The sequence below is a fragment of the Crocodylus siamensis genome, chromosome 15 (assembly GCF_052110815.1).
Source record: "Crocodylus siamensis isolate JL-2025a chromosome 15, ASM5211081v1, whole genome shotgun sequence".
Lineage (NCBI taxonomy): Eukaryota > Metazoa > Chordata > Crocodylia > Crocodylidae > Crocodylus > Crocodylus siamensis.
The window spans coordinates 51,724,424-51,740,681 of record NC_143409.1 but is presented as its reverse complement, the minus strand read 5'-3'; the positions used below and the strand labels follow the sequence as shown (position 1 = coordinate 51,740,681).

Genomic DNA, 16,258 nt, shown 5'->3' with positions numbered 1-16,258 from the left:
CTTAGGCCAGAGTGGGTTTTTTGAATTCAGACTCTACTCCACATCCCCAAAGAGTAAAAATATACTTGTTTATTCTTGATAACCAGAATTCTAATATAATAAAAAGCTTACTACTTCCATATGTCTGTCCATAACTCTGGGGGCCAACTGTGCATGTGCCCTGGAGAGGGTGGGTGTCAATTGGCTGCACAGGTCCTGCCCCCTCAGGCAGGGAGCCAGATGTGGAGGGAGACCTTAGGCTTTAAATCTGTATTGTCTTGCCCCAGCTCCTGTCAAAGCTGATAGGAGTTACGGGCAGTAGGACCCAGCAGAAGCCTCAGCAGGACTGAGCAGCCCAGCCTGCCCCACCCCCAGCAACTGTACTACCTGCATGCTGGCACTGCCAGTACCATGTGACCCAGCTGCATTGCAGGAGTGGGGAACACTGAGCCTCAGGTAGGGGGTGTGTGTACCTAGTGTGGGTGTGTGCAGTGTGGGTATGTGTGGGGTGTGTATTGTGTGTGCAGCTAGGGGTAGAGTGGGTGGGAGGGTGTGGGTGTGGGTGTGGAGCCAAGGACAGGGTGGGTGGGTGTGGTTGTGCAGCCAGGGGTATAGTGGGTGGGTGTACAGCTAGGTTTTTGGTGGATATGGTTGTGTAAATAGGCAGAGTGGATGGGTTGGTGCATTTGTGGAGCCAGGAAGACAGTGTGTGGGTGGGTGTGGTTGTTTAGCCAGGGGCACAGTGTGTGTGTGTGTGTGTGTGTGAAGCCAGGGGCACAGTGGGTGGGTGGGTTTGGTTGTGGACCCGGGGGCAGAGTGGGTGGGAGGGTGTGGGTGTGCAGCTGGGGCAGAGTGTATGGGGGGGTGTTCATAGGATGAGTCCCACATTCACTCCTCACCATACACATGCACCCAGATTCCCCTCGCACTGCCATACATGCAGACCCCCATATTCCCACCCCCTCACACAGCCCAGGCACCCTCTCCCCCACACACATCTCCCCACAAACCCCACACCCACCCACACCCCACATATCCACACACACCCTCACGTGCTCCGTCACCCCACATACCTACACCCCCACAACCCCCCACCCACCTATACTCACCCCCCCACAATATACTAGAGTAAAACTTCATTTTAAGGTATTGTGCAATCACCTCTATGTACACTGCACAAACACATGTAAATCAGGACAAAAATAGTTTTTGAAATCATATTAATGAATGCTGCAGATGTTTCCTTTTTAGAATATAATTTGATATTTTTCTGGTTCTGAGATGACACAACCCCTTGCTGAAAGGAGTACTTCCAGGGGCAAGGGGACAGACTTCTGGTGGCAAAGGTCAGGGGTTAGGGGGCTGGACTTCCGGTCACAAGATGGTGACCGGGGCGTGGAGCACCTGCCAAAGGGTGGAGCTACCTATGCGGCCTTCGACAGCTTGCCAAAACTCGGTAAGTAGCCCTCTGTCCAAAATAATTGCCCACCCCCAGTTTACATGGCCAGCCCCAGAGGGTGAGTGGTGGGGAGCATTTAAACTCTCCCTGAAACGCTCCGTCATGCATGATGAGCAATTGGCTAGTTCTCTTATAATCATGGTAGTGTTAGAGTGATGTTTTAGCCATGATGGTCCAGGAAGTTTGCAAGGGGTGTTAAAGTTTATGGGGTTAGTTCTTGCAGTGATCCATCTGCATGACTGGAAAAAGGATAGACACCCTATAGGGTGTAAGACCCAATGAATGTCCTGCATTGAAAAGCTTATCTAATTTTCTTCCAACCAGACAATTGGTCCAATAAGAGATTTCATCCCCAAAGAATCCTTGCTTCTCTTAGAATCACCTACATCAAGGAGCCAAACTTTAAGCAAAGGACCAAGTCTCATAGGACTTGAACTGTCATTGTGAGAATTAGCGATACTATATCAAGCTTGAGTCCCAAAGTGCCTGACTGCTGTTGTAAATCTTGGCCATGGCTGCTTGTAGGGATTTCAAGAGATTGCTGCAATGTGCAGTGAAAGGTGCTATTCTATTGCCTCAGTGTTTCCTTTTTGTGAGAGAACAGGTACAAAGCAGGAACAGGAAGAAAATGCTCAGGTCTGAGCCTAGGGAAAGGCTCAGAGAAGAATCATGTTTGGTGTAGAGCACGGCTTCTTATATAAGTTTATAAAAGGGAGCTGAAGTGGCCACCGAGCTGAATGCAGTGGACAGCACCCCACTGAGGGGACCATGGCACACAGCATTGTCCAGAATCCCCCTTCCTCCAGGCAGTTATGTAAAGCGCCTGTCCCAGACACTCACTCTGAGCCAGAAGAAGGGCTCTGCACCCCCCTTACCATGATCCTTTCTTCGTTCAGCTGGTTCATGGCCAAATTTCCTCTTCTCCATACACCTTCCAACTCTCTAGGAGACATGGGGTGCCAAAGAAGCAAACGTGGGAGTAATCTCCACTTCCAGTGACAAACACTCATGAGCTGGGGGCTTTTTCTGGCTAACTTTCCAGGGCCTTGCACAGCATTCAAGGACCTTCCCAATGGAGTAGGATCGCTATTGAGCAGAAGTGGCCAGAGCAGAACCCTTGTGAGCCTGCGAAGGGAGACCAGGATCTAACAAGTCATGTAGTAGGGCACACATGCCACACACACACCAACTTCAGCCCTGCCTGCGAAGTACGCATGATCAAAGCCACCTTGGGAATCTGTGACTGAACAGGGAACTGGACCCTGCTCCCCCAGTCCCAGGCCAAACCTGGGGGACAGCCTCCCTCCTGTCTCAGTACATCCTTGTCCAACAGCTCACAAAGATCCCCGCTGGCTCCTTCCTTCTTCCTGCTCTGTACTTGCATTTATCTCCTTGGTCCTTAGCCCTCAGATCCCCTGCTGCTCCCAGCTTATTCATGGAAGTCGCAGTGGTCACCCTTGGTTGACACCAGGGGAATCTGAGCCAGGAATTGACACCTGTGACTCCAGTGGTGTCACTCTTCTTGAAGGGAGAAGAGAATTTCCCTTCCTTACTTTGGGAGGGTGACACTGGGTCAGCCCTCCAAGAGTCAGTATCTCTAGTTTCCTCCAAAAGGGTGACACTGGGTCAAGATTTGGATGAATGAAGGAAAGGCACATGGGGCAGCATGATATGATTCATTTATGTACAGCAGCATTCCCAAATTCATATATAAATTACTGACTTGTGTGGATAAATCAGGAAACTCCTCCTAAAGGCAGAGTGCACCACACCTGTCCACCAGATGTGTCGCTGTGAAGTTCAGGGGTGGTGGGGAAGGGAGGAGAGCTACAGGACTAGAAGGAACCTGGTAGGGCAATTCTACATTCCCGTTCACTTCTCCAGCCCTGCCTCCTCTCCTGTGCCTTGAACGCACATTCAGTTTTGTTCTCTCTGGAGTCACATAGGAACCACCTCTGCTGAGGGTGCTTGGGCAAGGTATCCACTAAAATCTCCTTTGTTGAAGTCAGGTGAGGGATGTCCCAGCACGGAGCCTCCCCAGAGTCACTCAAGGGGATGTCACACACAGCCCAGGGCTTTCCTGACAGGGCTGAAAAAGGGAGAAAGAAAAATCCAGACCAGAGCACCAGCCTAGTCAGGTCAGTGCCCTGACCTCCCATCTTGGCTGAAGTATCATGAGCCAGCTAGCCAAATCTGCTTGCTTTGTTGCAGCTCAGGCACCAGACAGGTTTGGGGCATCCAAGATGTCTGCAAGACATCACTGGCCACCTAGTCCAGTACTCCACACCCCTCCTTATGCACGTTTTCAGGCCAAATGGACCAGTACCCATTTCATACAAAAGTATAGCATTGGGCACCTACTTTATTATTCAATACATCTGGACACTGGATCAGTGGCCTGAAACCCAGAATCCAACAAGCTTTGCTGTCAGTTGATTGATTGGCCAGCTAGTGCAGCACATACTCTACTGAACCATGGGTTGGCAACTGTTTAGTGCAGCAGGCTGCCATGGGCTGCTAGTCCCCTCCTTAGTTTCCAAGCTGCCTGCTGCCATCGTCACCTCCACTCTTTGTGATACAAACACAGGATTACTAACCCTAACACCCGGAGTGCAAGGGCAGGGGACTGAATTTGTTGGTGATGGTAGGGCCCTGCTCTGGGGGAGGGGAGAGAGCAGAGGAGAGGGCTATGGAGGTGTGGTACTGAAGAGGGGGGCAGCAGGGCAACACAGGGTAATGAAGCAGCACACACTGGGACAAAATGCCCTGCAGCTGATACCCTGTGCTACTGCAGGCCAGTCCCAGTCATTTTACAGGCCAACATTAATGTACATATTGATCGCAGTGTATGCTGCATATGAGACCTCCTACAGGCGACCCACCTCTAGAGGCCTAGTTGAGTCTATGCCATCCAGTCTCCCCCCTATTCAGTAGTCTTGCCCACCATGTCTTGATGTCAAAATTAATAAGGGAGACTACACAGCAGGCAAGACACACATTTGCAGAGGGGCCACGTCTGCTTTAAGGTCCCTTTGCAGCCCCCAGCCTTGTCCCAGTTTTACTGTTGCTGCACCCTCTATTCAGGGCTGCAAGCTCCTGGCTCAACTCCGATTGCAGCCTGTGACCTCACGTTTCAGCCACCAATATCCACTACGTAGGCAGCTAGTGGCCTTGAGTCTGTTTTTCCCTTGTCACCTCCTTCCTTACAGTCCAGGCAAGCTTGACCTCATGTGGCCGCAGAACATACTTTTACCCCCCTGCTTTACAGTCTTGGTAAGCTCAGACGTATGTGGCCACAGAACCTACTCTAGTCTTGATCCCCTGTCCATTCAGTGCGATTTCAAATTCAGGGTGTACCCAGTCACCCTTTCAGTGGTCTCTGCCTCCCCTGCAGCCACAACCCAGCCCTCCGGGGAACAGGAGAACCACAAAATACAAGCACCAGTCCCAGTTCAAAGGAACATCCCACGCAGCGTCCACCATGCTCCTATGAATTGGGCTCTGAGTAGAAAAGGTAACAAACAGAAAGTGCCTGGGGTGCTCAGCTTGCTCCCTATGCAGGCCCCCCATTTCTCTTCACTGGCGGCTGCCTCCCAAGTCCGAGACAACCATTCCCACTCTGGTAACCGGTAGGGGCCTTGTTTCACAGAACAAATACCTGAGTGACAAAAAAAGCCCAGGAGCCTGGTTTTCCAGCTCTGCACGGCTCTAACCATTCAACTCCACTCTCCTCTCATACAAGGGGGATTCCTGGAGTCCAGACTCTCAGCCGCACCCTCCGGATCCCCTCTTCCCCCCACACCCAGCTCCTCGTTCTCACGTCCACACAACTCTGCTGCACATTATTTCAGTCCCGAGCTCATAACAAGGAAACAGGATAACAACTTTCCCAGCTCATCTCACAGCCGTGTAAAGACAAGAGACAGCAGAGCAGTTCAACACCCAGGACAGCAGCGACATGTAGGCCAGCACCAGCTGCTGCTGTGCTGATGGTGGTGTGCGGTCAGCCACCGCTGTGCCCATGCCTCTATGTAGCACTGTAAATAAAAGGGACCTTTGGTCACTGCCACTGTTTCCCCATCCCCTCCCCTTGTCCTTCCAGTCCTGTTTGAAAGGACAAGGCTTGGCAGCCCTCCACATGCTGCAGGGCCTGGGTTGCTTTTATAAGCATGAAGGCGGGACTTAGCCATAGCCTATAGAGTGGGGGAGAGGGATCGTGAGTTTCGGGTGGGAGGCAAGCACAGCCAAAGACATGGGACTTCAGACCTGAGCTAGCATCTCTGCAGGACAGAGACCAGGTCTGTGAGCCCGAAGAAAGCAGGTCTAGGCTGTGGCAGGGCACACGGCCTCGCAGTGAGAGGGACCACTCTTTCGTGCATCCACTCCCCTTCTGCAGACCTTTGCAAATCCACTCTTTAGCTCTGCATATTTCTATCTCCCAATTTGTCTCCTACTTTCTGTCTCTCTCCCCCTCCCCCAGTGTACTCCTTTCCATCTGTTCCTCTCTGTTCCTACTTGTGTCCTCCCACTCACCACTCTCTCTCCACCAACCAATGTTTCATCCAGCTCTTTCTCTCCTGCCATATCCTTCTATCCATCTGCTTTTCTTTACCCCTCTAGGTCCTTTTTGTGCATCAGTTCTTTGATCTATACATAAAATATCTTCTCGCCAACTCTTTTTGATCCCATGTACCCACCTTTTCAGTTCTCTCTTCATGTACCTTTCAATTGGTATGTCTCTTTATTGCACTTGCTTTTTTTTCTTTCAATCATTTTCTCTCTCTCTCCTTTTATAAATATCCACCCACCTCTGTGCTTCTTCCCGGTATTCCCTGACTGGCGGTGATCCAGCCACTGTCTCCTTACAGCTGAGAATGTCTCTCTCCAATCTTCTTCATCTCTCCCTCTCTCACATGCACTTTGACCAAGGCACAGCTGGCATTTCTAATCCTCCCATCAACAAAGTCGGTGGCCTTTGAGGGGGCTGTTCCAGTAAAGACAGGCTTAGGACACCCCGTCCTGGCAGCAGTGCACTGACACAAAGGTCTGCATCATCTCCAGGTCCCTTACTCCAAATCAAGCCTCGGTCCCGGGACTGGGGGACCTCACACCAGAGTGATGCTGGTTCTTAGGTCTGTGCTTCTCTCTGACCGAGCCTTCCCCCAAACCACCTACCCACTGGGATGTGAAGCAGCCCTTGGTGCCCTCAACTTCCAGAGCTAGCTTCAAGCAATTCTGCTCCTTTGCGCGCAGACAGGACAGCTAGATTTACTCTGCCTATGGTGTTTCTCAGCCATTGCGGCTCCACAACCAGGGGTTGCCATCTCCCTTGCAAAAGGGAGATCAGAGATCATTGATCTGGGATCTGCTCACAGATTCTGAACTATCAGGCACTGCCCAGGCAGGAGTGACTGGGGTGATAATAACCAGCAAGAAATGGAGGTGAGTCTCAGTAACAAAGGGAAGGGTTCAATATGGCCTATGGGGTGAGGGAAGGGAAGAGCAGAATGGCTGGAGGGAAAGACTGACCAACTGCCTTTGGCTAACACTGTGATAATGAGAGTGATTGACTGAATATGAGCTATGTGGCAGGATTTGGGCAGTTAAATCACTGAAGCCCTCTGAAAAGCCCAGCACAGATTGCATTGTTACTGGATAGGGCCACAGACAGTCCCGACTGTGCACTTGTATCTCATGGCACTGTTGGTCCGGCTGTGCAAACCCTCAGTACACTTACAAGTGGGTCCAGGATTTCCTGTACAGTGTCTAGTTGCTGGATCTGGGCAGGGAAGATGTTCCACACTCCTTCTCTATTTTTTGCTCCAATTTTACTCTGTTCCTCACGGTCTGTGTCTAGGGATTTATACTTAATCTGTATCATGACAAGACAGAGGCTTGACCTAAGTTCTGTAGCTCATTATTGCAGGGCTTTGCATGCACACAGTGAGAAACGGTGCATCTCTGAGCTGAGATTAGGGTCCCCCTGTGCCAGGCTCAACACGGACACATAGGGAGAGATGTGGGCCCTGTCTTCTGGGCTCTGCACAGACACCCAGGGACAGACAGTCCTTAATTCACTTGAGACAAGGTCTGGAGACAGACAGAAACTAAACAATCTAGGTGCTTTGATTTAACTATGTAAGTAGCACAATGGAGAGGGGAAAGAATTATTTTTCTAGATTTATACAAGGAGAATAGATTTATATTCAGGCAAAGGAAGGGACTGACCAGAGACCTGATACTGAGTCTGTAGCAGGACAGGAGAACCAAATTCAAGTCTCTTGAATCCTCCCAAACCATCAATGTCCAACCTTCTGTGTCACACACAATCTTTCATGCCTCTCACGAGGCCATCAGTTCAACTGGGAAGTTTCAGCCAAGCAGCAGTGACCAAAACCACTTTTGCTTTCTGGCTTGGAAATGCTGTATAAGAGCAAAGGTTTTCCTTGGCTTGGCTCCAGTCACTCCCCCTACATGCCCTGGCTTCTTACACAGATTTATGAATAATCCAGGGAGTTTGTTAATTAACACCCATCAAAGACATGGATGGGGAATTCCTGTACTTCAGGTTTTATCTTCATTTTTCTTGCTTAATGCTGATCTCAAAAGAACAGAGGAGTCATGCAGCAGCTGGACAAAACTCATTTAATCTTTCTGCCTACCTGGTTTCTCACTTCAATTTCTCCTCTCTTCCCATCCTGTGTAAACTTGAAATGTGTTCTGGAGTATAATACCCTCTGGAGGCCACTAGAGTTCAATTTATTTGTGAGACTGCCTCATTTGACAGCTCTGTAAAGTTAGTGTGGTGTCGGAAAGAAATAAGGACAGGGTAAAGAGGAATGAGACAGGATGTGAGGATGAAGGAAAAGTAAAAGCTGGAGCTGAGTAGAATGAATTGGGCAAGAATATGATGAGTGCTAGATCTGGGCACACTGATAGCTGTTGACTACTGAAGGAAATGTAAGGGTTGAGGGCTGTTTAGACAGCCCCTGTTCTAAGCAAAATGAGTTTTCCAACAGGGTGAATGCAAGAGCAAACTTTATTGAAATTATCAAAATATGAATATTGCTAGCAAATAAAGAATAACACCATATATCCAAATTGAGAAGGACTCATGTTTGGGTTAAAGTTCTACATCAGTGTCTCGCAACCTCAAAAGTAGGTTGCAATAATATATAAAAGGGTTGCAAATAACTTTAAAAATGGATTCTCTTTTAAAGGTGAAAAATATGGGAAACAGTGGGTTTCCCCTTGCAAATTGGCACAGTTCCAGCCTGCAAGAGCCTGCTTGGGGCGGGGGCAGGAGGACAGCAGGAGGACAGCAATCAGGCAGGGGACACCAAGTGTGCTCACACACTTGCACGTTGCAACCAGGCAGCATGGAGAGCAGCTTCTGCAACTCCCCGCAGGTAAATCTACAGGGCACAGGGTGGTATAGACAATGTATTTCTGGGGCCGGGGGGGAGGCAGGGGACAGGACAGGTTACATGTTGGAGAGGCATGGGGGGTATGTACCCCCCCAGATTTGTGTGTCACAGTCAGCATGGGGCTACAGCCTGGCTAGACTGGTATGAGCAGAGATGCTCCCATGGCCCAGCATACAGAACCTAGTGAAGAAGGGCAGAGTGCAGCAGTGAGGCTTGTTGATGCCATCGCTGGGAGTCCCACATCAGCTGCACCCTCAGCAGCGTGAGCAGAAATGGATGGATGGGGAGGGAGCCCTCACCTTCTCCCACCGCCAGCAACTCATATGCTGGGTGCAGCTCTATCCCAACACTATGACTCAGGTGCCACTGCCACTCCACTCTGGCTGCAGCTCTACCCTGGAGGGGAGGAGACACGGTGGGGAAGTGCTGGTGGCCTGAAAGAAGTGGTCGCCATGGCTGGGAGGGATAGAGCAACAAATGAGCACCTGAGCAGCTGGCAGCAGAAGGCGAGAACAGTGTGGCCCTGCCCCTGTTCGTTACTCCTTGTGCTGCTGGTAGTGCAGCTGCTGCAGGAGTCCCAGCAGTGGTGGCAGCAGCAATGAATCTCACCGCCTGGGGTGGGGGCAGTGGGTTGGGAATGAGTGGCGCCAGCACAGCTGGTGGAAGTGGGGGGCAGTGGGTTAGGAGTGAGGGGCACTAGCAAGACCAAGGGGCTGTTTTCTACTTAAACTTTTTACTGGGCAGAACTAGCTTTGATGTTTACAAATGGGTTCTGGTACAAAAAAGGCTGAGAACCACTGGTGCATGTGGATGCTTTAGAAAAAGGATGCTACAAATAGACAACCAATGTAATTCTACAGACCCAAACTATGGTCCAGGTTCTTTGACCTGCATGCTCCTTGCTTTTTAGGTCTGATCAAACCTAGCAGGCCACAGCAGTTTACTCTCAAGTCCCATCTCCCAGCAGGTCCCTTAGGAACATTACATCTCTAGGAAGCCTGGCTAGAGAGGTGGTGTGCTTTCACACAGAAATGGAATATACTTCAATGCTACATTGAGTTTCACTAGCTTTCATAGAGCTTTACTTTTCATCCATACCAGCTGCAGCTCCATCCTCTCTGTTTAACCTCTAAGTTCCCCAAAGCCACTATCCACATCTGCAGAGGAACAACTGTAACCATGGATTGTGGATAACCGATCATCTCAGTCCATTTTAAATCCCGTTTTCTACAGTCTATCTGGTCTCTGAAAAATTACACCTTCCACCAGAAATGTTTACCAATACATTAATGTAACACAATGCTGTGATTCTTTTTTGTATTTGCTTTGTTTCTAGGCTAGGAAAACCCAGACTTTTACAATGTAGGCACATCTTCCCCTATAGCTCACTGGCTCAACAGGGGCTAGGGCAGCGTGGGTGCTAAGGTGAATGGTTTAAAGTTCAGAGGTCACAAACTTAAAGGCCAAAGCAGAATCATTCACTGCATGGGCCTATCACAGGGGCGGGCAATTATTTCAGGCAGAGGGACGCTTACTGAGCTTTGGCAAGCCATCAAGGGCTGCGTGACAGGCAGCCAGGGGCTAATAAATATTAATTTTCTAAATCTGGGGGGGGGGGGGGGGGGGGGGGGAGGCCCTGCAGGCCACATAGAATGGCCTGGCAAGCTGTATCCAGCCCACAGGCGACATTTTGCCCACCCCTGCCCTACCAGATCCCAATGAATGAGTGAATTCTACTAAATACCTTGTGAAAAGGACATGAAAAGTGCAAGGACTGGATCACCAAATAGGGGTACTCTGTATTAGTGGAACCTGGTCCTCTAAATTAAAAGTCTCTCAATTAAGAGGCTGCCCAGGCACTAATCTACCAACAAGTATATCTGAGAGCCGTGCTGTCCAACTACTCTAGTGCCTGGGGCTGAGGACCTCCCACCCTGACCTTGACATCATGGACTCTCCATCTGCACCACTTGTCCCCTGGGGAGAGCGGCAGGAAGTGGAAGCCACAGGTACTAAAGGGAGCATGGAGGCCCTGCCTCCTGCTGCAACCAGAGCTGTGGGGGACGTTGCTACTGGCTGAGGGCTCAGGGACTGGCAAGCTAACCCCTTGTAGGCCACATGCAGCCCATGAGCAACAGGTTGGACATCTCCATTGTAGACATTCTCATGTCATCTCTAGCACCTGCCACCATTTTCTAGTCATGGATTCAACAGCGCTACCAATGCTCACAAACCCACCCTTTCAGCCTTTTCCAGACCCACTCACTGGGGTGTAACTACTATCTGCTCACTGAGCTGCACAGCCCTCCAGGAGTCACATGCACCAGACACTGCCAGTCACTCTCCCATACCTGTTATCACCAACCTCCTGCCTAAAGGGTCTTTGTCACCCTTGCTCTTTCTGTACCTACAGGTGTTGCATAGCAAAGCAGCATGGGAGAATCAGGATGAGAGAAACCAGAGTACTACTGAGGAATTCATCCTGCTGGGGGTGTCTGATCAACCACAGTTGGAGCTGCTGCTGTTTGTGCTCATTTTAATCAGCTACATGATGACGCTGCTTGGGAATGTCACCATCATTGTCATCTCCCGGCTGGACCCACATCTCCACACACCCATGTACTTCTTCCTCAGCAACCTCTCCTTCCTCGACATCTGCTACACCACCAGCGTTGGCCCCCAGATGCTGGTGAACTTCCTCAGTACACGTAAGTCCATCTCCTCGGGTAGGTGTGTGGCCCAGCTCTACCTCTTCCTTGGACTGGGGTGTACAGAGTGCCTCCTGCTGGCAGTCATGGCCTATGGTCACTACGCTGCTGTCTGCTGGCCCCTGCACTATGCAATAATGAGCCATCGCCTCTGCCTGCTCATGGCTTCCAGTTCCTGGCTCAGTGGCCTGGTGGCTTCACTGTTACATACCTTGCCAACTGTGCAACTGCCCCGTGTGGCCAGAACCATACTGATCCCATGTGAGGTGCCAGCCATGCTCAAGTTGGCCTGTGTACACACATCTTTCAATGACACTGCACTCTTCTTTATAAGTACGGTTGTCCTGATGGTGTCTGTAAGCCTCATTCTGGTCTCCTACAGCTACATTGGTGCTGCTGTGATGAGGATTGACTTGGTTGAGGGCAGGTGCAAGGCCTTCAGCACCTGCACCTCCCACCTGGCTGTGGTGTCAATCTTCTATACCCCAGCCATCTACATGTATCTGCAGCCTCCCTCCAAGGATCAGGGCAAGATAGTCTCCCTGTTCTACACCACGTTCTCCCTAACGCCGAATCTGCTGATCTATGCACCGAGGAACAAGGAGGTACATGGGGCCCTGAGGAGACTGCTTTGGAGAAAGCCAGCCACCCAGGTCTTATAGGCTGGGGTTAGTCAACTGACCTGGAACCCTCTGTTTCCCATGACTCCTGGAGCATATCCCTTCCTTCCATTTCTAGCCCCAAAATATCCCATTCCTTTTTACATTCTTCAATCCTTCAGGTCTCTTTTGTCTCCTGTGACTGATTATATGAAATCAGAGAATTACCAAAAAGTTCGATTTTCATCTAAAAACAAAGTTTCTGCCCCCAGGAGGGAAGATATTGTGACCCACCGCCTGTTCTTCTTCTCATGCGACTGTGGCAGGCTGCATAGAATACCTTCCCGTTTAAGGGGAGAAGCAGCCAGTGTAGCAGCCTGAAGGTGGATCCAGAGCTGATTTTGGGATCATCTGACCCAGGGAGTCTGCAGGGGGTGGCTTGGGCTGATCGGAGGGCTTCATTGAACCCAGGAGGAGCACTAGGCTTAAAGTAGCTATAAGCCCGGGCCTGGAGCAGGGCTGGCAGTGAGATCTTTGAGCTGGCGGAGAGAATACCATCTCAGCAGGATGGCTGCAGGTCCAGAAGGTCAGCATGGAGGGCTCTGAAGGTTTGGGAAGAAACTAAAGGGGTAAAAGATGTTCCTAAGGACCCAGGAAGGGGTCTGGGTGAGCTCAGAGAGAGGGGCCAAGTGTATGGCATCTATTGTGGGGTCTGGATTAGTCCAGGAGGGACCAAATGTATAGGACCTATTGTGGGGTCTGGGCAAGCCCAGAAAGAGGGGCCAAGTATTTTGTTTGGGGCCTATAAAGAGGCCAGGAGTGTGAGACCTGATGAGGGGTCCAGAGGCTAGTGAGTGGCTGAGTGTGGAGGACCTGATGGGGTTGGGTCTGGGGCCTAGAGTGGGGCCAAGTGTAAATGACATATTGAAGGGTCCAGGGGAGTCCAGAGACACCAGGGAGTGAGAGAGCCAGGCCGAGGGGACCCTGAGGTGGGAGACAAAGCTGGGGCCAGGGGGCCTGAGGGTCTGTCGCCCAAGAGGGGTAAGGAATGGGGCTTGAAGCCTGTAGCTCAGGAGGGGTGAAGATCCCTAGAGCAAGATAACCTAGAGGTGGGTTCTGGGTATGACCCAAGACTGCACCTTACAGAGGTTTGAGGTTTCGGTGGTATGTTGTTCTCAAAAGACCAAGGAGAGTGAGAACAATATTCAGAAAGCCTCTTAGCCAGCTCCTATGCTGTTCCATGCAGTTCCCTCCTCCTCCTCCTGGGCAAATGTAGCAACTTGTACATAACACTCCTAAAGATATCCGCACGGGTATGTATGTAGGGCTGATGGAAATGGGAAGTAGAGGTCACTCACCTCTCCAGTTATGAGCTTCAGAAGACAAGAAGGCCAAGGCCAGGTGCAGGTTCTCTCCACAAACGTAGCTGGCTCTGGATGGAGGGGAAAGTGAGACAGAGGCCTCTGAAAGTCATTCCCATTAAGCAGGTATAGCTCACCCAGCAATATAAAACCATTCATATTTTAGTTTTACTGTTGAAGATTAATAGCAATATATTGTCCCATCTCTATTTTATATGAATATGGATAAAAACAGCAGTGTAGCAAAGGCGGGGCCAACAGGCAGCCTTGAATGGGGGCACCAAGTCGTATGGTAGTGGGTAGAGGAGCACTCTACACATGACCTGCGCCAGGTGCCAAAATGCCTTGCTACGGCTCTGGATAAAAAAGTCTGCTGGGATTTGGGGCTGTTCTACTTCCCCATTTCAACTGCTGCCACTTCTGCTTTCAGAAGGAAACAACTGGCCTGAATCCCTACCCTGGAGAGGACTGATGAAATTCTCCAAGTTGACCTTTTTGGTGACTTTTACTCTCTAATTTGGCCTCTTCTCCTGTAAATCATCAAATATTTGTGTGCAATCCCCTGGGATGCTGGTATTTTTCTCTCTGGTTTCAAATATTGATCTAAAATCTATTCCTGTTTTAATATCTTCAATATTGAATTATAGAGAAAAAAACATCCGCTCAGTTTAGCAGGGAGGGTTATTAGCAATGCCCATCTTGTGTTTCATTGAAATGTTTGCCTTGAGTTTGTCCCATATTGCTGCCTAAGAGGGGCAGGAGTTAAATATCACAAGATCAACTTTTTCAGGTTAAATCCATTTTCTTTCCAAGTATTAATTATTGAACAATACCCCTTCAGATTTGACTTGTTTTCCTTCTACTTTTCACATGCTGCTTTAAATTGATGTTAAATTCTGTGCCCTTCCCCCTCAAATTCCCAAATACATATTTTAATTCCCATTGTGTGTGGCTCCTATTGTCTGTAATTACTGAATACTGACATTTAAAAGATTACGCTCCTTTTACTGTCTAATTATATTATGCTGATACAAAATCCAGTCCAAGTCAGCATCTTTTTTTTTTTCCGACTGAACAATGATTAATAAAATTTTGCTTAGTTTTGGAGCTCCTTTTCCTTCCCAGGTCAAGGTGCACCCAGTTCAGGGTCTGGATTGACCTGAACAAGAATGTATGCGTGCGCACACATACGTTTGTGCATTAAGTAGTGTAGGGAGTGAAGCTGGTTATAAAATCAAAGCTTAGATTTAGCTGCATATATAAGAAGCCAATTCTTTGTTTCTTTTCCTGAATAAAAGTAAATTACTTTGCTGAGTACAGCTATCTCCACTGTAGTTATTACTCAGGGGAAGAGCATAAGAGCACTCACAAACTTGTAGCTCCAAGCTGGGATTTCAGAGAGTTAGGAGTCAGGGTTTGGATGTGCAGAATAGACCTTCCTAACTGGATGAAACTGTCAGTAGGCAGTGAGGGTATTTTGCACCTCTGCAGTCTGTGTTAATACCTAATGCTACCTGCAATTAATAGTTGATCCATTTTTAGTAGTCTTCTCAATATTTCACTGGTATGATTACAGAACTCAGAAAGAGGACATATTCATCGATAGCTCTGTCTTCTGAGACACAGCTAAGGCTCTTGAGTTTTGTTTTCTCTCCCAACCTCACACCCCCACTTCCAACAGGCATGGGTGCTTGTACACATGGTGAAAATGTCATTTATGTGGCTTAATGGCATCAAACTTCTGCCCATTTTGGAGGATTTAGATGAGTGTGCATCATTGTAAACTAAACTACATCCAGATGGTTTGCAATGATGTGTTGCAGCTGTTAGCTCCCCCCCTCCCCAAAGTAGGCAGGCTGTGCGGGGGTGGGGGAAGGGGTAGGCCCCTCACCACTTCTGCTTTCAGGAGGCGCCTGCTGAAGGCAGAAGCAACAAGGAGCCCGATCCTTTTTCTTTTTGGCATTTCGTGCCTGCTAGGGCTGTGCGAAATGGCTGTGTTTCGATTTGGTTTTGGACTCGTCTGTTTTGGAGGACAATGATTCATTTCAGCATTTTGGATCAGTGTCCTGTTTTGTTTCAGCTGAATCTGTTTTGGAGATCTCCTCCGAATCTGTTATGAATGGGCTGCAAGCTTTGCGCGGCCCTACTGCCCAGCCAGGCAGGGCTTGGGGCTGGGGGTAGCTTGTCCAGGGCAGGGGCAGGGCCACTGCCCTCCATGCAGGTGGGGAGACCCTCGCACGGATCTGTGGCCCCTGTCACTTTGGGTCGCGGGGCAGGGAAAGAGCACAGAGTGGTGAGCAAGCTTGCTGGTCCCTGCCACACAACTCAGCACCGCAGGGACCAGAGATCTGCACTGAGAGTCTCCTCGCCACCGCTGGCCACCCCACGCTGTCCTGGCAATGTGGGACTGCACAGGGCGGGCAGTGGCAGCGAGGAGAGCCCGGCACGCATCTCTGCTCCCGGTGGCGTCGGGTCGCAGAGGAGGGCAGTGCCGGTCCCTGGCTCCACCGGGAGCAGAGATCTGCACCGGGGGCTCCTCATCGCCAGGGCAGCATGGGGTGGGCAGCGGTGGCAAGGAGACCCCTGGTGTGGATTTCTGCTCCTTGTGGAGCTGAGTCATGTGGCAGGGCAGCACTGTAGAGCTCTTTCCCTGCAAGCCTGGCTCAGAAACTCCAAAATGTTCCGAAACATTTCCAAAATGTTCCTGAAACATTGCAGATGCCTT

General features: G+C 50.0%; 1 protein-coding gene across 1 annotated transcript; it reads left to right on the top strand.

The window, feature by feature from the left end:
* Positions 1-8,817: 8,817 nt before the first annotated feature.
* Positions 8,818-12,235, top strand: LOC149852784 (olfactory receptor 2B8-like). Its single transcript, XM_090028417.1, has 2 exons — positions 8,818-8,847; positions 11,279-12,235. Exons 1-2 carry the CDS (start codon positions 8,818-8,820, stop codon positions 12,233-12,235), a joined length of 987 nt encoding a protein of 328 aa, XP_089884543.1.
* Positions 12,236-16,258: the final 4,023 nt, after the last annotated feature.

Bases quoted from the DNA above. Each gene is read 5' to 3' on its own strand.
- LOC149852784 (XM_090028417.1), top strand. From the start codon at position 8,818: ATGGAGAGCAGCTTCTGCAACTCCCCGCAG. The intron at 8,848-11,278 runs GTAAATCTACAG...CTGTACCTACAG, and splicing joins GCTTCTGCAACTCCCCGCAG to GTGTTGCATAGCAAAGCAGC.